General features: G+C 39.0%; 2 protein-coding genes across 2 annotated transcripts in view; one reads left to right on the top strand and one right to left on the bottom strand.

The window, feature by feature from the left end:
- The window catches only part of sik2b (salt-inducible kinase 2b), a 33,002-nt gene extending 28,355 nt beyond the window's left edge, over positions 1-4,647 (top strand). The window contains exons 13-15 of the mRNA XM_043258164.1: positions 433-543; positions 1,537-1,628; positions 2,064-4,647. Coding sequence (XP_043114099.1) covers positions 433-543; positions 1,537-1,628; positions 2,064-2,619 — 759 coding nt within the window. The 3' untranslated portion in view covers positions 2,620-4,647. The remainder of the gene's footprint in view (positions 1-432; positions 544-1,536; positions 1,629-2,063) is intronic.
- A 3,205-nt stretch (positions 4,648-7,852) lies between these two features.
- ppp2r1bb (protein phosphatase 2, regulatory subunit A, beta b) lies at positions 7,853-18,529 on the bottom strand. The gene is made up of 15 exons (XM_043259225.1): positions 18,391-18,529; positions 17,750-17,840; positions 17,352-17,452; positions 17,021-17,253; positions 16,763-16,910; positions 15,898-16,053; positions 15,693-15,807; positions 15,526-15,596; positions 13,106-13,240; positions 11,821-11,994; positions 11,570-11,630; positions 9,433-9,587; positions 9,162-9,304; positions 8,979-9,070; positions 7,853-8,879 (listed from the first exon to the last, which is right to left on the bottom strand). The coding sequence occupies exons 1-15, from the start codon at positions 18,466-18,468 to the stop codon at positions 8,863-8,865; spliced, it is 1,770 nt and encodes a 589-aa protein (XP_043115160.1). The 5' UTR covers positions 18,469-18,529; the 3' UTR covers positions 7,853-8,862.
- Positions 18,530-23,681: the final 5,152 nt, after the last annotated feature.

Here is a 23,681-nt window from a genome sequence, read left to right as displayed (position 1 = left end):
CATTGTTGAGTAACAGGCTGGTGACTGGTGCCCAGTGCTCCAATGCAGACTCACCAAAGACAGAGATTTAGTATGAATCAATGAAGAAATACTTATGGGAATAACACGTAGGGACACCAACGCAGGGCAGGCGCCAATGTCTAGATGAAGTCCAAGGGAAAAAATCTGCTCTAAATCGAGTTCCTTTTACTAGGCTAGTATAGCAGAAAAAGAGCAGTGAAAATGATCTTCCATTAGAGGCATGTGGCATTGTAAGGATTAGCTACTGGAGCAGACTGGCATGTTTTTCCCAGAATCCCTCTGGGTCAGCGGACAGCTATTCAGCCTTTTCATAACCGAGTAATGAATTCATGCATTTGAGTGCACAGCCGTCAATGTGGCTGCCTAGCGAGGCGCTGACATGTTTTCTGTGTGTATGTATGGTTTGTGCAGGAGGAAAGAGGTCACCAGCACGACATGGCTCTGTTCTCAGGTGGAACACACCCCGCACTGTTGTCAAGGAGACAGAGTCTGGAGCCGCAGTACCTCTCTCACAGAATACAGGTGATGAATTTTATTTCTGCCAATACCATCTAAATAACACTCATCTGAGATGTGTGTACACTAATAAAGCACATTTCTTATAAAGCACAGTACTCGTGATCTATAAGAGTTGGTTACTAATAATACTTCGCAACAGGCATAACTATTACTCTTGCTTTGACTGAACCACATAGCAAGATCCTACCAACCGCCAAGAATACCCTAGAAACCACATAGTATTGTGCCAGCAACTGCACACAATACCTTTTATCAGTTGTGTAGTACTTTCTTGACATTTGTAGATATTGAGGACTTTAAGCAGCCTCCACTTTTGGAACAGCAACGGCATTCTGACGTCATATTGTTCGTTCATGACTTCAGCTGCTACCTCGCGGTGTTCAACTGTAACCATCTACTACAGAAGAACAGCTGCTTTGCCATAGTCCTTACAGCTTGACAGATTAGGTAGTTCAGTGTTACATTTTATGGTATATGCCATTTAATTCCATCAGTAAATGATTCTTCCATTTAATGTCTTTCATTTAATCTGTGTTGATTATACTTTAATCTTAAGCTTAATTTAACGATTTTTTAGTTTGTATCGCAACAGCACCTACCGAGACATGGTATGAGACATGTGAAGATATGTGAAGCGAACAATGAAATTATTGTCTAAACATCCTCCATCCTAATCCATCATTTTCATTTAAATAAATGACTGGTGGCCGCATTGCATTGCGCCATTTTATGTCTACTTAATGATTTTTATTTTCTCGGCTACGGTAGTGCAAAAGCTTACTTGTGATCAATGTAGCTGTTCCATTCCAAGCTGTTGCTTAAATGTCGCTAATGTAATTTATTAATACTCTAGCAGTTAGCGAATTAATTTAAATCTGATTCTCTTTATGTATTATATCTCCCTCTCCATAAAAGTGATAAAAGGCCACAATTTCACTACAGGGCAGAATAATTTCTACAGCTCTGCATTTCTTGACATAATGTGTATCTCTACAGAAAGCCACACTGATGGCCAACAGCCCGAGCAGCTGCCAGATGTTCTGCAAAGAAACTCCTCGCAGTCTGGAGCAGCAGCTGCAGGAACACAGGTACTACGGTTTACTTCGCTTTTCCTTTATGTCAAACCCTTTATCTCTGAAGCATGTTTTATTAGTGTAAATTGATTTCTTCTTTCAGATGAATCCAATCAGAGTTATATAAAAAAAATGGCAGTGGGTGTTATTTATAATGGCAGTGGGTGTTTCTTTTTTAACAGTCCAAAAGAAGTCAAATAAAATGCGTCCACCCATAATAAAACATGCCTCATGAGGGGGGGAATAAAGGCTCTGAGGGGTGAATAAAGGCCTCCTGTAGTGAATTAATAAGCTTTTGTAAGAAAAATACACATATTTAAAAATTATAAACACTTTCACTACTTTTTTACAATTTTAAAACAGCTACAGCTACAGAAGCTGGCATGGCGTTAAACACAAACAAACTTTCCCTTGATGTCATCTATTAAACCTCTTGTGTTTGATCTGCAGGCTGCAACAGAAACGTCTCTATCTTCAGAAACAATCCCAAATGCAGGCCTACTTCAACCAGATGCACATTGTGGAGGACCCTTACGCTCCCTGTGCAAGCATGGGCCACCAGGACTCCGGAGCCCCACCTCAGCCGCAGGGTTCGATAGCACCAGCACATCAGCAGCCGCAGAGCCCCCAGGCCTCACCTCAGTTTGCACACACACAGCCGCTCGGCCCCCTAATGGAGCCTAACCCAGACTCCCTGACCTACGAACCCTACCTGGGCCATTACGCTCAAATGCAGCCTCTGCCGCAAAGTTTCTCCGCTCAACTGCAGCCCCAACAGCCCGAGCCCCTGAACTACACCTACCCAGCCTGCGATCCAAGCCACTCTGCTCCAGGAGAAGCACTGTATCCGGAGCAATACGACTATCCGCTCGATCCCGGGCAGCCACCTCCACCTGCAGAGGGCGGCGCGGCTGGGTACGAAGGGCTGGCGTTGGCTGACCCTTTTCTAGACAGCGAAATGATGGAGACGGTGGACTCCCAGCACGGTTTTGTGCTGGTGAACTAAACCGAGACTCGAATAACCAGTATTACCTTGATTTCTGACTCACTACGGATGAATTGACGGACGAGATGACGTCAAGGGGGCGGATCGAGTTTTGTACGTTTAGGTTGTGGCGGACGTGAGCTGTAATCTTTCTACTTCACGAAACTCCTCCCTACCTCCCTCCTCGTTCTCCAGTGGTCCCACCTGCTGCTCTCTCACAATAGAGTGCCGGATGGCGTGGCGTTTGGGCCAGCCGCATCGGGGGCTCACCTCCTCTCGCCTCCGAAAACCGACTGCAGGATAGGAGCTGCTCGCTACGCGCCATATGTAGCACAAAGACAGCCTAGATCTGCAATACGGAGCCTGCTCGACAGCACAATTAAATATTGACACGTTTTGTACTGAACAAAATCACTCAAAGCGTCTCGACTTTGATTACGAAAGACTAGTCATGCGCACTCAGTAAGTGCAATGTTAGTTAAAAACACATGGCAATATTAAAGCAATATACCGATTCATCTGGAACTGAAAAAAAGTGAAGCCATAAGTTGGAACTGCACCACCCAAAACTGCTATCACCAGATGTTTCTCAACTTTTAAACGGCCAAAACCGCAGTTATTTGTGAACGAAGCTGTGATTTTGATCTTTTTTCACTGGATTCCCTTCGTCCTAAATGCCCTGAAAATAACAGTCTGTTCTCCTTAAACCACAACAGTGTTATTTAGTTTGCTAATATCGCAGTTCCTCAGAATTGGTGCACTGTGAAAGATGAGTCATGGCTCTCTTTACGTGGTGATGATTAATTAGGAGTGGTTTATAAGTCATCAGGTGACGTCTTCACCTCAATGGGCGACGCTGGTGTTCGTTTAAATGATTTAGAATTCAGTTATTATTTTGGTGGTTTTTACCCCTTTACACTAAAGAATACATCAGCATTCATGTTTAGTCACAACACACTGGATAGTTCGGCCAATTCATTGCATTTACGACGGACAAAACAGATTGTTTTTGTTAGCAGCACTTAGTAAATCTGTTCTACTTGAAATGACAAGTCTGTGACTAAACTCAGATATCAGATACTCTACAGAAAATGATCATCACGCAAACTGATCGCAAGGTTCGGGGCTTTGTGACAGAACACGTATTAAGGCAGATAATAAACTGGAGCACTTTTTCTAGCAAGCTAAAGGAAATGTAGCTGAGGAGACGGCAGATGGTTGAAGTGAACCTGCTCTGCTTGTTTCATCAAATAAGAGACTCTAAATTCATCTCTTTGTAATAACGTGTTCCAGCGCTCTCTCAAAGAAGGATGCAGAGAGAGCACGACTTGGTGATTGTTTTGTGTAAAGTAGGGATTAGAAACTTTGAAAGTGCTTTCAAAATGCAACAAATTTTGTATTTAATGTGATAGTGTTCCGTGTGCCTTTTTCTTCTTTTAAGTTAAGATGCTGAAAGGACAGTTCGCCTAAAAATGAGCATTTGTCTTTATTTACTCTTCCTCTTGTCAATCTGGATGACTTTCTTCTGTGAAACACTTTCAAGCATCAAAAAGAATGACGAAAGCGTCACGAAAAAGGCCCGTACAGATACAGAGTTACACGAGGATGAGTAAATGATGTCTCGGTTTTATTTTGGGGTGAATTGTTCTTTAATAATTTAGTTTTTCGGTTTGATTCTGTTAGTATTGTTACAGGACATATGTAGACCCAGGTTTTACAAAGGTACAAAACCAAAGTCCCCTCAGAAGTGTTCCTGTTATAACCCCACTGTGTGGAGTTTGGAGCTTCTTGGTCAGCTTCGTAACAGTGCTGTTTTGTTTGTTTGTTTGTTTTCAATCAGTATATGCCGTTGAAAAGTATTAATAGCAATATTTCTTATGAATAGTTCAGAAAGAACAGATTAGTGAATGTGTTGCCATATATCATAATCACACCTCCTGCTGGCGAACACCGTTCCTTAGACATCCTACAATTCTGCATTTACCTTCATGGTTGTTGACCACACATAAGCTAATGTGCTGTTAAGATTAAAAAGATTTATTGAACAAAGCGTTTTGTGCCCGTTTATTTTATCTGGTGGGGATTTCACCGCACGCATGCATAAACAGTGCCTGGTTTTCATGACACCTGAAAGTTTGAGACGCAATTACTGTGCTCCCACTGGAGCTGCTCCCGTCAATTTCATTTGACTTTAGGTATTTGTTGATACAGACCTTAGTCACTCCTCTAAACTGCTGTGTAAACGAGACGTTTCTGCGGTTGTCAAACACAAACTGACTGAACGTAGCGCTAAACGGATATCCCTGACGTCGCAGCGTCTCGCACGTGATTGGTTCACGCGCGTTCTAAAAAAGTGCGGCGCAGATAAATCGAACATTTGTTATTTTTTTAATAATTGATTGTGATATTATAAATCATTCATTCGTGCGCGTATTTATTTTAATTCATGTGAGTACTTGAAAATGTAAACGAAATAAATGTGGCTAGAAATGAGGCTGCGTGGGAAGGATTTGACACGATTCTCCCTTCTTACTAACATTATCGATCTTTCTTTTAAAGTTCAACTTTAAAAATAAAAAAGTGTCATGCAAAAAATGCTTCTTTCAAATCCTCAAAAAAAAATAATTGAAATCATTAAGTATTTCAGGTTACAGTGAATTAAATGAATTCAGTTTTGGTGTGTGTGTGTGTGGGGGGTGGTTGTTGGTTTAATTATGTGCATTTCTGCTTATGAAACTTTGATTCCCTATTAGACCGTTTCAATTAATTTGTTCAGTGGTGTTCAGTAGAGCGTTTAGAGTTCACTCTCAAAGGGAGCTTCCTCTTCTCTGCTGTGATTTTCACATGACCCCGAGCTCGCTTGTTCTCATTCACACTTCCATGTACGTTCTCACTCTTTCTTTCTCGCTCTCATTCACTCATTCTCATCACATATGAGGCAAGAGCCCTATTCCAGACAGCTCACCACACAAGAATGCTCCCAACACGAAACTGTTGTTTTTTTTCCACTGTTCTCAAAATCAACAACCGCTAAATACTTCTCTTACCCAACTCCAATCAGATCATTTTGTGGGCAAAAGGCTTTTCCAGCAAAAATGTCCATTTCACGCATTGTCCTCTGCAGTTTATTAAATTCTATCCATTGCGTTATTATTATGCGGAACAATGAGAAAGTATATAATTGTTATGGTAAAAATCTATACTTGGTTACTGCTCTACTTGCGTAAAGCCCGAAACACAAGTCACGTTAATAATGTCTTACAATGGCAGCCAGGTTGACAGTGGAATGGTGTTACTGATAATCTTGAGGAGCTTTGGCTGAAACAAGTGTGGTTAATGCAATAATAGTCCCATTGCTGTAGAATCGTATTATTACAGCATAATTAGGTGGTTATCAGACATCTTATCCTCAGGGAAGCATCATGATTGGCACAGATTAAAATGGTCTGCTAAACTGGATCCAATGAGGTCAGTGATGGCTGACCCGTATAAGCCTCAGGCATAGTGTCTTTTAATTGTTGAATTACATGAGCCTGCAGCTGTTTTTTTTCCTCTAGTATCTAGTATCTGCTTCAAATAGTTCTTCAGCACTAAAATGTTGAAACATTGAAAATAAGAACTGCTACAGTGATACATATTCAGATATAATTAAATATATAAGTATTTGTATGAGAGCCAGAGGAACAAAAACAGGTCTCCCAGAGAGAAAGTTGTGGTTGTAAGCAAGGCAGCTGTCTCCATGTCGATAAATGTTGGTCTTTGTGAGTTAGTTGCATTGTTTGTGGTTTGATTGAAGTCAAATTTAACGGTTTAATCGAAGTCATGGTCAAAAGTGCAAGCAGAGATACACAATATTTCCTTAATGTTGTTATTAATGCAGGACGTTTGTAATTTTAGTTTGTTCGGGTATGTTCAATCTGGCTTGTCACGGTGAGTTTCAGACCAAGTACCATATTAAAAAAAGAGGAATGAGTCAACAATGACATTTGGATTACATACAATTTTTAGAGAACTAAACTTGAAAGTTGACTCGTGAATCAGGCCTCGTCTTTGACTAATCATCACACAATAGCCAACTTTCAGGAAGTCGGAGCTCATCCAGTACTTGATGCAGCAGAGAAGCTGCTAGAAGTGGTGATTCAGCTAGTGCTGAAATCTGAATGTCACCAGCGTAGTAGTGAAAGTTGAGACCATGTTGAAAGCTGATATCGGCTCAGAGAAAGGAGCGTAAAGAAAAGAAAAATGTGCCAAGTACTGAACATCGGGGAACACCTTGTGTAAGAGTGGAGAAATGGTAGTTTAAGGATGCCATTAAACAACCGTTTGAATGATGTAACACTGGAAACTAAACAGGATTTTGGGAGTAACCGCATTTCAGTGCCATCAGTCTTTGAATTTCAGCATGATGTTTAAACAAAGTGATTATTAGCCATCTTCAGCACAGCTGCCATTGCATAATCCTGCTTAAACACAAACAGGAACATCTGAAAACAATTGGCAACAATGACCCATCTAAGCTACACAGGAAGTACACAGACTTAACACTGATGATAGCGCAGCTTAAAAAGTCGTGTTACACTCGAACATCCCCACATTCTTCAAGACAGACGTCCACATCACTTTTTATTCCGCTCTACATGCTATAATGTACCATGTCGCCATTTCTAAGAGTAATTGCTGGTGGCATTAATTTAAGGTTTAGACACTAATGCCCCATTGTCTCCACATTTAGGTTCAGGTAATGAGGCCGCGTTAAATACCCATGCAAACCATTACGCTAAAGTGAGCATAACCGATGACTACATGCCTCAAGAATTGTAAAGGTCCAAATTCAAATGATACAGGATTTTGCTTCCCTCACTAATAACTTTACTACGTGAGCTGTTCGGATTTGTTCCAAGTGGATCTAGTCACACATCCAGCCTAAGGGTTTTTACAGCCTTTTGAAATAATTCTGCTTAAATAAGACATTTGATACTCGGGAGAAATGCCAGAGTACAGCGCCACCGGTTCCTTCCAAATTCAGTGACGAAAACATGCAATCCAACGCTGTCGATAAGATCGCTAGCCAGGTAACTGTAGAAAACAGTTCATCGGGAGACCAAAAACCTGATTCCCCATTAATCTTTAAAATTCATATAGGATGACAAACTCTTAAGAGACGATACTAACAGGTGTGACGCACAGCCCGTTTCAATTAGAATTATGCAACGATTAGTCTGCAAGAGTACGCCAAAGGAGGACAACTGCAAAATACGTAGTTCAACTGACTTTATTTAGTCCCAAAAGTACACCGATGTCCCAAAGGAGTTAAAACAAAAACAAAACATTAGAATTCTCATGATATTGAACATGAACAAAGGGTTTCCTCACGATTCAGTAAACGCAAGTTGTTTGTAACAAAGAATATTGCTGAATTACGTGCCACGAAACGATACTCCTCCGCACCAGCCGAATGATTTCATGACACGACCACATTTTTAACATGCCTTACACCTAAACGAGAAAAACGTATAATCGAAAAACGTACAAAATCGTATTATAACTAGATATTTAATTGGCACAAAAGTTCGAGAAAATCTACGTTTATGAACGGGGGCTATTCATGAGCGCATAAATGCAGGCAAAACGGCGTGAGTTGATGCCTCAGACGTGCTTCCGTGTTGCGGCACAACTGATTCAATTATATGGTCCCTAGATGGAAAAAAGCTCATGATAAAAGGTGTGACTACGGTGCGTACAGCCAATTTCTAGAGAGACTGCAATCTAACCATGTGCTCAGAACACAATCTGCCCCGTGCACACGGAGGACTCTGCGGTTAAACCGTGTGAGCACATGAGATTTTTTTTTCCCCCTCTAGAGAGGGAACACATGTAAACAATGTGCTGTGCGCTAGCAAATCTACTAAAGCAAATAAACAGGCATTTCGCACCATCTGCTACTGGCAGGATGAGCTACAGTCTAAGAAAAGCTAACGGCATGCTGAAGCAGGCATGTACCGATTCCGATACGATTGCACTGGAATGGCTCATGGGTGACTTTCGCGAAGAGCTATGCGTGAATTGTACAAGCATGCAGAGCTTAGCTGCGCTAACAATGGTTGAGGTAAAACTTGATAGTCAAAGTCCATCCTTTGATCATTCAATATCTTTGAGAGTAAACAAGAACACAACGACGATACTTAATCATTCAAAATGAACAATAAATATAATGCAACAGGTCTTGTGTTGTCAGTTTTTCGCTGGATGTGGTGAGGAAGTCGGTCAATCCAAGGCCAGAACTATTGAAAGAGCAAAAAAAACACAGTATGGGGGAGAATGAAACAATGTTTTTGAGAGGATTCATGTTTCAAAGGTTAAAGAGATAAAAGGAAATCTACCACTTATAGCCTCTAGAGCAAAGTACTTCACATCCATATCTTGGTCTGTAGCTAGTTTCTCCAGGACTGGTTTAACCTCGGCCTGCAAAGCACTGTTGAAAACATCATTGTTTGTATTGCTGGTTTGTTTGCTTATGACATAAAGATACAAAAAGGGTAGAGGCAGCTATTATTTAAAGATACCTGCTGTCCAAAACTGGTCCGATCTTCTGTAAGCACCTGGCCACATTGAAGCGCACGTTAGCCACCTGATCAGTAGACATCTTGAGGACTACAGGCAACATGTGCTTGGTGGTGATTTCCTGTCCACATACTTCAGACAGAGCCTGGAGAAGAAAAAAAAGAAATAATAATAATTTTAATTTGTTCTCATTTTTCCACACTAGATATTAATGAAATGACTTTCAACTGGGAGAACTGGGAAACAGGCACCAGTCAGGGCATCCAGACTTACATTGATGCAGAAGAGAGTAGTCATCCTGTGCAGGTAGTTAGAATCATTGGCCATGCCAAGGACTTTGGGCACAATGGTGTTCTGGGCCCATTCTGCTCCAAACTTCTCCACCAGCTTCATGAGGTTGCAGGTGGCAGCCTCTCGGATGGCAAACACTGCAGATTAAGGCAAAAGATAATGTTAAGATGAAAACTGACATTTAGGTAAATATTTTTAGGACCAGATACTAATCATACAAACTAAAAAGACATACATTCAGTATCTATCCATGTATGAATGAATTTAAAATTGAATAATACATTTACAGCAGACAAAGCTGGACATTTGATATAGAAGAATGACCAGAGCATAAATAATAAATAAAATATTGTGTCTATTTAAAGACAAGAATAATCCATGGATTGTCCCTTAAGGGGATTAAAACTACAATCTTCCATTACTAGTCCAGATTTTAATCCACTACAACACCCTTGTTATCCAACAGAGCAAAGGTCCATCATTCCACTTATTTTTTCTGATTTGAAGATGATTTCATGCGAATAATGCACTTGTTTTGTAATATTTACTTTGCCAGTTTCAGCTTTCAGTTTGTCTGATTAGATTATCTGGCACGACAGTTGGACCCAAACAGGGTTAATCAACATTGTTTTGGTGCTCAGCATTACATCCAGAGATTACATTCCACCTGACTTCACAATAACTCGAATAGAGATCACAATCAAGCCATTTAACCTTCATTCTGGGAAGAGTAAATAACTACAAACATCCTGGGAAATTGTGCATCACAAATCTGCAACATCAGACGGGCGGTTCTTTTGAAATCCGTCTGACGATGACATAACCCCCTTCATCAAAAGGCTGGGAATTTGCCCAAGACAATCCTATTTAGAGTTTAAAAGTCGACAAAACCCCATCCATAGTCCTTACAGAGCTTATGAAAAAAATAAACTGCTTCACATCAGGCAAAATGTGATGAGTAGTTTCATGAAGTAGGTCAAGCTTTAAACAGATTATAAAACGCATAAAATGAGAATCCATTTGACACCGTGTACCTCTTGCAGATGTGCCTGTGTGTATTTGTCAGAAAGAGGAGTTCACATTTACACATGACAGACAGCCGAGCATAGCGCCGCTCCGGCTCTGAGCTCTTATGTAAGAGGACAGCACTGGCCCAGCAGCACAGGATATACAAGAACATTCCAGTGATGTAACCCATCTGGCCCTTTGTCTACAACTGTGTCAGAGTGAAACGGTGTGTGTGTGTGTGTGTGTGTGTGTGTACACGGTCGAGGTCCTCGCTGAAAACCTCCATGCAAAACACCTCAACAGCTGGATCCACTCAGTGCATGGTTCAAAGTGAGATCATAACCGTTCTGACAACCATTAAATTGAAGATTTGCTAAGAGGCTCATCAATCTGAAACATTCATTACCACTGACACGCCAATCGAAGCAAGATCAGCAGCCAATTTAAAAGTCTTATCTGTTCTATAAAACTGAAGCCTGTCCAAAGCTGGATATTACGTTGGAAATTTTTGGAATTATCAGCAGCTATTACTGTAGTCTTGAGTCAGCTTAAAGAAATCATTCATGTATATGGAATCATTGCGCTATTTTTCAGAATTGTTTGATTAAATTTCTTTACTGTAACTTATTTTTTGATGCACCCTTGCTGTATAAAATAAGTTTATTTACTAAAATAAGAGCTAAAAAGTAGAAGTGTAGTGTGGATGTACTCTCATTTTAATTATCATAAAAGAAAAAAAAACGACTACAGTGTTTAGAAATTGGATTTATGCATTTATACATTTAAAGTGTCGGTTCACTGGCCTTTTCTACTTCAAAATAGCAACACCATAATAAAAATTGTGAGGAGAGGAAAGAAAGCAAACTTATCAAGACTCTTATAATTGGCTTATAAAAGAAACTTTTTGAGATTAATGCGCCATTCTCTTTCTCCTTTTGAGGAAGCAGTAAGACAGGAAAGAGGCTCAGGCAAGCGCTGCTATCTTCAAATGTAAACAAATGCATCTGCTTGAACTCACACAGTTTAAAGGTTCTGGTTTACCGTCTTCAATAACTCAGTACATCTTTTTTCTTACAGCATTCACAATAATCATCAGACTTAGAAGACCTACCATGATCAATAAGCCATGCCATGCACAGGGAGTTCAACTTCTCATCGAAGAACTCCACTCCCTGGAAATGAAGTTACAATCCATAGTTATAATCCAACCATTTCTCATTCCCATGCGTTTCCAAATCAGTCTGTTGTTTTAGTCATTTACTCAACCTTAACGACAGAATATCATGACAAAAGAAAGAAACAATTTGGAACATGAGCATTCTTTTCTACCAATAATCGATCTCAAGCAGAGTGCAGACCCACCAGTTGGCCAGCCAGCAAAGGCATGTACTCAATGATGGCCAGTCGAACCCTCCACTTGGCATCCTCAGCCAGCTCTACTATAGCTGGCAGCAAAGACTGAGAGAGCTGCCGAATCCCGATCACCTCATTCACACAGTCCAGATTAGAGATGATGTTCAGACGCACCTCAGGACACTACAGGAAAACATGAAAATAATAAATTAAATATACATTCTTAACTACTACAAAAGTAATACACTATATTATATATTTTTATTTTAAAGGGCTTGTTTACCCCCCCCAAAAATGTATTCTGTCATTAAATCACTCATTAATAACTGTCATTTTAAACCAGCAAGACCTTTGTTCATCTTTGGAGACAAATCTAAATATTTTTGATGAAATCCAAGAGCTTTCCGATCATGCATAGACAGCAATGCAACGGACACCTTCAAGGCCTTTACTACCTTTCTCATTTCTAAGGTCTTATGTTTGAAACTACATAACAGGGAGTAATTTATGAGTTTTCATTTTTGGGTAAACCTTTTACCTTAAGGAATAGAAATAAGACGTTTCAACACCAACGAAACAGAAAAAGACCAGGACATTAAACACGTATTAAAGAAAGTAAACATGGTCAATGATTTTAAGGCTTTAAAATATCCATAATTACTTCTAAGCAAGCATCTTTTATATTTCCCTTAAATGGCTCCAGGAGGACACCACACTCGTGTAATATCGTAACAGCTCACAAATACATGCTGCCAAATATTTGATGACTTGCTTGAGCAAGTGCACTTTGGTGCTGACTGACTAAAATCCAAACAACAAAGTTTGTTAGTCAAACAGAGCCGGGCGGTTAAGCAGCCAATGGAAATACACTTCAGGACAGAATTCACAGAATCCAGCTCTTAACATTTTCAGATGGTGTGTTTGACAATCGAGAGGAGTCCAATAAAACAGAAGGGAACAAAAACACTGGAGGATAGAGTTTGGATGGGTTTTGGTTTGGCATGGTCTTGCTGAAAGCTGAGGCCAAAGTTCAACTTCATTAAAAACAGACTAAGAGTTTATTAGTACAATCGGAAAAACTAATACAACTAGGAGAGTGGTCATGGACAAGAGCCCAATCAAAGGAACATCAATCAAGGACTATAGAGAGGACAAATTAGCAAACAGCCCTTAAGCAAGGTGACCTATCAGACCTGGAAAAGTGTCTCTGCTCTCGTACAATCAGAAGGATCTTTGACAACAAGAGAGATAGAGACAGACAGATGAGAGCTGGGCCGAGCTCCAGGTGGGTTACCTCGTCCTTCAGTTGGACCAGGAAAAGAGGCAACAGATGTTCGACGGTGTTGTCCTTGCCCAAGATGGTAGAGAGACCCATGATGACAGAAGCCAAGGCAGACTTCACATGCTGGTTTGTGTCAGACACCAGCTCCTGTTAAGGGAAGAGAAGGAGGCTTGAGGGCTTTGAAATCAAGCTATTTGATTTAGTAGCTGTAATCAGAGAAAAGGTAATTGCAGGATGGGGAAGGAAAAGCAACTTAATGTACTACTACAACAACAACAACAACAACAGACGTTTAAATAAATATTTTAGAAATAAAACCTGTTGTGCAGCAGTTGTTACCATTATTAGTCATTGTCATTTTTAGCAGCTACAATAACAACAGTAACAAGATGATATTCTTTGTCAGTATTATCATTTATAACAGTAGAACAACCAGAAAACAATATTAATCACCAAACAGATGACAAAAATATAATTATGCTTGACTGAGTCAGATTGAACATTACACTGTCAATAGCAAAAAATTATAATAAGATAGTATGATTATTATTATTAACAACAATTGTCATCTTAGCAGCAACTTAAAAAAAACAACAACAAAGGGGTAATATTTAACACAATTAAATATTTCTGGGCTCAAGAATGGCTTGTGGTTTGATTTTCATTTATAGTATGGCATATTAAATAATTCTGTCTATTTTTAAAACAAAGCAGTAACAAGTCACCTCAAATTGCTCACCTATGCTGTGTCTACCTGCAAAGGTTTTCAAATCATATCCTAAACTGATCCATTAGGTGTCTAAACATCCCACCCCCATTACTGGGGTCTTTGAAGACAGCCAGCATCATTTGGTCCATTTGAGCCTGAAATTGATTTGCTTGTAAAATGCTGCAGAATGTCTGAAATCTTAAGTTATCTTTGATCTGATGTTTCAGCGGACAGTTTGTATGTGTAGGTCAATGGCAGATCGACATCTGCTGACAAAGTAAGCAGAAAGCTGGTTGCATCTGTGAGGAACAAGCCGCTTACATAAGATTATTAACAGATATCTAACATCAGGTCATGAGACTCTCAGGCCACTCATGAGGAACACTGCAAGGCTCCACTGTTCTTTGTAGTCTAGATCCTAAAAGAGAGGCTTGTCCTGAACTGTCCTCTACACTGAAATCCCATTTCCATAAAATGCCTATGCACAGAAAGTTAACCAGATTTTATATTACACCATATGTTAAGCAGGTTATCATTCTTTTGAACCAACTAATTTGACTAAACTATAACCTGCTAAATTAGCATGGGATCTCTGTTAAATGGTGCAAAAAATGTTGTTTATTATATTAAGATTTTTTTGTTTTTTTGTGACCAATATCAAAGTACCAAAATTTGATGATATTTTGGCAGAGGATATAGTTACAACATGTCGTGTTTTTTGTATAATTTCTAACTGCAGTGTTTTGCAAAAAAATTATTAAACTACCAATGGCACGCATTAAAAACTGACTGACGAAGGATCCCGGGAAAAAAATTCATTCATATATGATCATAAATTATTTGTCAATATCTTTGAAACCAATTCACTATTATAACCAATTTCAAAAGGTTAAAATATACCAGATTTTTTTGTAGTTTTTTTTGCTAAAATAAAATTAATTAAATATATATATATATATATATATATATATATATATATATATATATATATATATATATATATATATATATATATATATATATATATATATATATATATATATATATATAAAATTAGATTGTGTTTCAATATTCTATTTGATATTTTTATACATCATCTAAACTTCCCGTAGTTACTTGGAAGACAAGCTCAGGCTGTATTTCACTTCCTCTAGCATTAAATTTTCAGTCAATCACAGGCATACACCAAGAAATAAAAATAATAGAAGCCTATCAGAGGCTGATGCTAAATAAACCTAGAAACAGACAGCTGACATGGATTTACCTACGGGTGTAACGGATAACAACAGTGACCCCTGCTGCCCATCACCTCAGAAGAGATTGACAGATCAACAACAAACCAATGAGCTCACCCGATGATGCGGTCCTAAAAACGAGTAAATTGATAATCTGTACAGACTAGGCATAAACCTCAGTCTGCATATATTTAAACATGTTTGATGTATGAACTAGATTACTGCATGCGTACGAAACAATCATTCTGTCCTAAAGCTACCACCTGTTTATGTTGAAAATGTAAACACCCTCAAAAAAACAACCAGACCTACTGCAAGATCTCTTGCAGAGACAACCTGGATACCTTCCCAGATATGATATCACATTATCAAAAAACAAGCTTGAGTTTTCTAAGTACCCCCTCCTGAGAACTTGGCCGGCGCGGTGCGGCATAACTGTTCAGCCACACGCAATTTCATAAACAAGTGGGCGAGATTAAAATGTGTACCTTGACGCATGGCAGAAGATGAGTCATGATGATGGTCTCCCTGCTGTCTTCAGGCAAATTTTCACAGAATACTGCAGAGATAAACAGGCCATGGGATAAGGGTGTTGTTTTGTGGCTCTTTTCATGGAGACATCAGACTTTGGGAAACTGGCAATGGGACACCTCACCTTTCACCTTGTTGGCAGCAGCGGCCCGGACCTCTGCCTCGCAGTCTTTCAACAAGTTCTGGAACGCCGGGACCAGATCGTTCTTGGTGATCTCTGGGCCAACTGCTTTTTGCAACTTTACACAAACAGAAAAACAACCCGAGTCGATTCAGAGTCTCAGAGGCGATGTGGATAACGGCCAAATATGCGTTTCATAAGTACCCACTTCTGAGAACTTGTCTGCCACCATGTAGCGCACCCTCCAGGACTTGTCCTCTGCAGCCTGACGTAAAGTGGGCATAACCAGGGCCTCCAAGTCTTCCTGTGGCAGCAGAGTAGCGATGCTGACGCCAGCTTCCACTGCCAAGAGACGCACAGAGTCCTGTGGAGAAAACGAAATGCATGGAAAAAATTAAAACCTTAAATGTAAAGTTCTAAATATATATACGTTCTTACAAATGTAATTTATATATTCATGTTGGTTTAGACAAATTAATAAATAAAAACAAGAAATGCTCACATTTAAATGACTCAAAATGACACAGTGTAACCAAACGGAAAAATATACCATATTTAATGATCTTTATCATCATTATTTTCAAGTACACAGATCATAAAATTAAAATAATAATAATAATAATAAAAACTTGTCAGACCTGCCCGTAAATATTTTTTTAAACACTAAGACAACATCTAATACTAATAAAAAAAAGGTATTCATTAATATTGGTTATTACTAAATAAATAAAAAGATGTTGTTGTTATATTTTAAATTTTTATAGCTGGTAAAGTTTATATTTAAAAAAAAAAATAATAATAATAAAATACTTCAATACTACTGTACTTAAAACAATATAAATTTTAGTGTAGTCAAACAATTGCATTCAAATGTAAATGTTTATTTACATGTGTGTACTGTGCATATTGTGGTTAAACCACAGAACTTTTATTTGTGGAAACCCGCAGGGAAACATGAACGAAATGGGGAAAAAAAAAAAAAAAAAAAAACACTCAAGCAAAACAAATCAAGCTGCATGTCACTGACCAACAAATAGCCCAAATAAACAGTCTTTCTATAGGCAAATGTGTACCTGCTCATCAGATGCTAGCGCTGTAAAGAGAGGAATTATGTCACTCTTAACATAGTCCAGCTCCAGAACCTTCGCAAACTCTCCCAGCTTCGAGGCGGCGGCTCGGCGCACCATGGGAGTGTCGTCTGAGCAAAGCGTGCGGAAGTGCCTGTGAAGACAACCTTATCATTAAATACTGAACATGACCGCAGTGATTGAGGGGAGAGGAGAAAAAAAAAAAAAAAAAAAAAAACAACCCAAGGCATCGTTAGGACTTACTGACGGATTTCCGCTTTAACTGTACTGGAAACACGAGGGTAGCAGACGCTGAACAGCCCGCACGCAGACGTTCGGGAGGTGAACCAGTCCCCGCTGGCCAAGCGCTTCACGAGCGGTACAAAATGCACCTCTAGGTCTACGGGGGAATGTTCCTGAGAGATCTTTCGCAGAGACTCCACAGCCTTGTCCCGCACAACCGTTTCCTCCACTGTGGCCAAACTCTCGAGGGGAGGCTGAGGAGAAGAAGTGAAGATCAAAACGCGTGAAGAGGTCTCTCGATACACGGCTAATACCTGATCTGGTCATTTTCACCTCGCCTTTAGTGACTTACCAGGAGACAGTGCACAAACTCTGGGCCTCCAACCAGTACAGTGAAGCTCCCGAGCTGCTCAGCCAAGGCAAGGAGAACCTCATCCTCATCATATATGGTGTCTGCAGTTGAAGGGATGTCAGTTAGCCAACCGATATTTAGTAATGCAAACCAAAAGCAAGTGTAACAGACAAAGATCTATGAAACAACAACAAACGGCCAACAAACATGACAGTTAAATCTGCTAAAATGCTCAATTCCATACATAAAATTATTCAAGTACATTTTGTCTTAATGTATTAGTATGAAAATTAATTGACAGGCCAAGTAAATAACTAAAATACTTATCCTTACACAGATGAGCCAGGAATAACAAAAGCAAAGATCCTCATTCCCTTCAGAAATACAGATCCTCTTACCAGTAAGGAATGGCAGTAGTTCGGTCCGTGTTCTTTCCACACCCAGTGCCAGAGCAATAGTGGACAACTTCTTAATACTGTTCAAGCGTAACTGAGGATGTGCACAGAATAACAGTCTTAGTCTCACTGTTATCATGCATAAAAATCCAGGTCAGTGGTTCTCATCACAGCACAGTTTAACAGCTAGCACCTCTCCTTCATTACTAAAGGCTTCGAGATATGACCTGGGTGTGTCAGATCAAGACATCAGTGCCAGGATCGAGAAACACTGACCTGGAAAATGACTAAATGAGTAGCATCCTAATGTACACGACCTATAACAGTCCGGAAAGCCGCCGAGACAAACGCGGAGAGTTAACCGGTCTATTTCAAGCTTATTATACCCAGATCCAGCTCCTATCTTCAGGCTTCGAGTTACGGATCAAACACACATCTAAAAGCGTGACACTTTTTTGCAAAATCGATTATTTTCTGGAAACAACTACACGAGAGAATAAAGAGGAGGAAAAAAATGAATTTCTTTTGTGACGTTAAATGAATCGCTCGCACGGTTTCAGGGGGCAGTGCTGGAAGATGCTAATAAAACGCTATTTTTTTTACACATATGAATAAAACTCGGATTCTGGTGTGCTGGTGTCTACCTGAACGTCTTCATTTCTCAATTCATCGATTAAAACCGCGATGGGATAAAGCGAATCGTCTCCCTCTGCTCCTGCCATTTTAGACCTGGATGATCACCGCAGAGGCGTTGTGCTGCTTGATTTCCGCTCGCCGCGCAGGTTGATGGGAAAACACCCAACAAATTTAAAGTCCACCAGTTAGCAGAAAACAAACAAACAAACAAAAAAACTAGCACAAATATAAAATAGCAATAAGTTATAATGGTTTAAAAAAAATACAGCGTATCACGCCGATCGGTTATTATATATATATATATATATATATATATATATATATATATATATATATATATATATATATATATATATATATATATATATATATATATATATATATATATATATATATATATATATATATATATATATATATATATATATATATATATATATATTTATTTATTTAAATGTTTTTAATTTTTATTTTTTTATTAACATATAGGTTTTCAATTTATGAGTAAAATAATCTTTCAGACTCGTTTACAACATGTATTTCATTCATCATACGTACATTTTGAAATCATTATGTACTTTAAAAACGTGAGTTGCCAACAATTCATAACAAACAAAAACAATAGAAACCATCACAGAAATTCTAATGTTTTTTTTTCTTCTACAAATACCTTTTGCAAAACTTTTAACCATTAAAAATTAGACATATTCTATTAGGATTTAGTGGTTGTAATAAACCACTAATAGAAGGTTAGTAGAGCCCTTTTCCATTAAAACCAGCACAATTCTCATTTTAACCAGTAATAATATGACATGATGTCATGGCAATATGATAAAAAAAAATCTGTTATGTTTTATATTGTTTGTTTGTTTTTCAGCAGGGGTTCATCTGAAGAACATAAAAAATGTATGTGGTAGATGTAACATAGAAATGTGTTAACGAATAGCCAGAAGCTATGAAATTCACATTTGAGGCAATGATTCACGTCTGGTCAATGAAAATGAACACTGTCGGGAAAGATTCAGAACACTTGGAATGTAGCGCATGAGTCATATGTGCTATCGTAGTATTTTTAGAATACTTTTTATTGTGCTTTTGCACACTTCTGAGCTTTGAACACGCCAGTTCCAGTTCCCATTCATTCAAGCAACCACTAAAACATTTCGATGTTGAACAGAGGAAAGGAAATAATGATGAGGTTTGGAATAAAATGAGGGTGAGTGAAAGAAGATTGCATTAAAATTTTTGTGTGAACCATCTTTTAAAAGTTAGTACAAGCCCTGGTGAAAAAAAAAACAGCGTATACTGGTTAGCTATGTTTTGAAGCTGGGATGCTGGTTTGTGCTGGTCCATCGCTGGTCCTTTGCTGGTTTAAGCTGGTCATGTGTCATGTGCAAAGAACCAGCTTAAACCAGCTTAAACCAGCTCAAACCAGCATCCCAGATTCAAAACATGCCTAACCAACATATGCTGTTTTTTTTTTTTCAGCAGGGAGTTCTAGTTTTATTTAGGCTATGCCAGGAAATCAGTCTTGCTCTTTCATAATTTTTGAAAACTCAAACATCTTTATATAAAAAAAAAAAAAAATCTGGGTTTTTTTATTTTAACAAAGCTTTATTATTTCTGCCAATTCCCATGATATTAAAACAGAAATAACAGAAAATAAATATTAAATATCCACATTCTGGACACGCTGCATTCAGTTTAGTTCAGTATATGACCCTAAAGAGCATGCAGAGGATGGCTGTCAGCTGTTAATAATCAAGTAGCTGGAGGCCACTCCGAATGACGTCAAGCATTCCTCCCTCACATCAGGCTCTCTCTGATTCAGCCCTGCTCCAGATCCCCTGTATACTCTCTCTTCGGATACCTTCTTCATATTTTCCACTCTGAGCTTATTAATGTTAGAACTTGATTCCTGTACTCTCTCTTCAAAGGTCCAGGCCCCTCTAGGTGTGCGCAGACCACCCTTGGTCCTTGTTGTTTATATAACATCATGCTGTGCTCTTTCATGTGCACCACACTTTTAGGAACCACTGGGAAGGAAAAGATTCGGCCTGCACCCCCTACAGTACGCCCTCATCTCAAGGATAAACATGATCCCAGAGTACATACACACATAAGCGTGTGTGCATAGTGTCGGTGTCTGTTTCACATAAGGGAAAACAATAATACCTTATGCTACAGTAGTGCAGGGATAATTGTGACACTTTTGGCTGCTGCAAATCTGTTCAGAACATATTTCACATTGTGGCTCAAACATCTTGGACATGTCAGTTAAAGGAATAGTTCACAGAAAAATGTAAGTTTGCAGAAATTTTTGTTTCTTCATTGGAACATATGTGTAGATCGTTGCATTACAACAATTGATCCTCTGCAGTAAACGGGTGCCATCAGAATGAGAGAGAGTTGATTGAGACACAATAATCCACAAGTATCTGTGATAATTCTCTCTTTAAAATGTCCATAATAAAGACATTTTATGTCTTTATAAGACATAATTGTCACATCTCACCTCAAAATATTTGTTTAGAATCATTTGGGCTTGTGGTGGTTGATCTGTGCATATTTTTCTCCTGATTCAGACAAGGTGACTTTTTCACTGGAGAAAGCCAAAGTTTGAAGCTAAAACATCGTAATGTAAAGTTTTTATACCAGCTGTTTGGACTCTAGTTCTGACGGCACCCACTCACTACAGAGGAGCAAGTGACGCAATGCTTAATTACTCCAAATTACTCCAAACCTGTTCTCATGAAGAAACAAACATCTACATCTTGGATGGACTGAGGGTGAGTACATTTTTCGTTTTTTGGGTGAACTATTCTATTCTAACTATTTTAAAACAAAGAGAGTATTGTAAATGTAAACTATAGGCCATGCAAGTTTTAGCAAAGGTGCTGTATTTTGCATCAAATTATTACCAATGCTGCATTTTGTTGCGTGTGTTATCATATTTCTATTTTTATTTCACCCTGGGTATATGAGGACACACCAATGTCTTGAATAATCCATTTGAATAAATTACTTCATCATGTCTGATTAGATGTTGTACTTGAACTGTTGCTTTAAAAGTACAGTCATTACCTGGAAAAGAACATTTGTTCCCTTGAATTAATCCCCTTGTGCTGTCTTTCCTGATGTATTGCTTGAAAAATACATGAGAGAATCCTGACATGTAATTTTCTGCAATTTTATGGTTCAATTTTCACAGCTAAGATTTCATTTAGTATATGTACAATGACCACATATAAACCGATGACCCTGGAAATTCAAAAGACATATGATTGTTAAAATCACAGTACATTTGCCAGACTGACATAAACATATTAACTGCAAGCAGATGAACCTATCCTGGTGGATATGATGTCAGCAGCTAATTGGATGAATGTTCATCCAGTGGAAATACATTTAGCCTCACACCTTAACCACACACAACTCCTAGACCATAGACCACCAACTTTGAATGACTCACGCCTGAAGATGTGGGCTGGTGACAGGTTACACTTTAGACTGAACGGTGCTGGTGATAACATTCAAACAGCACATGGATGTCAGGGGCAGCGTTACAGATGACGATTGTACATATGTCTCTGCACAATGAGCACGGTGTCGGTGAGTCATTTTTCAAAAATAGCTTGCACACTAATAAGCAAGTAGGCACGGTGAGGGACAACAAAGCAAAGGAAGAATGGTAGCTCAGGGTCACAGGAAAAGGAGGACAGATGGAGGTACAGGGTTGCTTGTCTTGTCATAATATGGCCGGTTTTTGAACTAAATTAAACTTTTATTGGTACGGTGTCCTTTGGAGTTATAACTGTGGAAAAAAAAAACACCCTGAAAACTATTTCTGTGCTGCCCTTATTATGAATAACTTCACGGTTAACACTTCATTGTGGTAGATAACATCCTGAAGATTTAGCTGCACATGAAATGGACTGTTATTTTGTAAATTATACACACTTTTACCGTTTCTGGTTGCAAGAATGATCTGGGAAAGAACAAAAGAAGGATGAGCATCAGAAATTACCCACAGCTTTCACATAAAGAGTAGGTAACAACTAGTGGATACTTATCGATATGAATTCAAGATCAAAAAACACCATATTCATGCACTTCTTCAAAGGTGAACCTTCCAGAGCAGAGCACTTTAGTACTTTTCAATCATCCGTCAGATGATGCCCGGCCAACCTCTCCCTCATATTTGCACGGCTTATAAAAGTGCGTTGCTCTGTTTGCTTGACGTGAACTGGGAGAAGATGTGAAGAGAGACCTGAAACAGAGCAGCTGCTGCCACAGACCAATTAGCTGGAGGCTCGCTCCGCTCTTCCAAATCAATTACTGCAGCCATTTAGCAGCAGAGGCAGACCATGAGCTGAGCTGACACCCGCTGACGTCAAACCAGCCTCCCATAAGGCTCAGCAGGCGGAGGTGTGATAGCAGAGATCTGAAAGCGAGGGAGGGCAGGGGGTTGACTGCTCAAATCAAAGCTTCTTGAAAGCTGTTTTCCCCCCTGGATCATACATTCATTTCCTTGTTTTTTTCTCGGAGTATAGCAAAGACATGCATTGACGTCATGGCATATGAGTGTTTAACAGAGGTGATGGAGAAGCACCGTGCTGTTGTTGGGAGTGTTTTTGGGCCAGAATGTGCCCTGGATTACTTTGAACTGAATACGAGGGACTGGTTTCTTAAACACCTTTTGTATTATGAAACAACACAGCAGAATGTTTTGTTTGAGGCAAAGGTAAGGCGAGTGCGGTTATGAAACTCAGGCTGCAATAAGGTTATCTGTCTGGTCCAATTTTTACAGTAGACTTTCATTACATAATTGAAAACACATTATATATTTGTCACAGCCTTAAGCTACCAGAACTATTTAGCATCCAACTAGAAATGCTGTTAGCACAACTCCATAGCATTATGCTAAAAACCTCTCTGAACACCTACGCTGTGTCATAAATCACATTAATATATACCTCTATGTAGTGTGCAATTATTACCTACTGAGTGACTGATAACATCTTTGTTATTGGATACACTCATAGGTTCGCAGTAAGTGTACAGTTTTAACGTACATCTTTGCTTTTATTATTTTCACGATCTGAGGTAAACTGTTGTTGATTTGTGGCTATAAATGCCACGCAGCATGACATTCAAACTCACATATACACACACGTTTAACTTTGAGTAAAGCATAAGCAGTTTGAAATGCTGTCATTTCTTAACAGCACTCAGTTGACCTTTGCCTCACACAAAAACAAAAAACAAAAAGAGTATATCTGAATTTATAGTACTGGAT

Source organism: Puntigrus tetrazona, chromosome 15, assembly GCF_018831695.1.
Source record: "Puntigrus tetrazona isolate hp1 chromosome 15, ASM1883169v1, whole genome shotgun sequence".
Taxonomy (NCBI): Eukaryota; Metazoa; Chordata; class Actinopteri; order Cypriniformes; family Cyprinidae; genus Puntigrus; species Puntigrus tetrazona.
The sequence above is the reverse complement of the archived record's forward strand: the minus strand, read 5'-3'. Positions and strand labels throughout refer to the sequence as shown.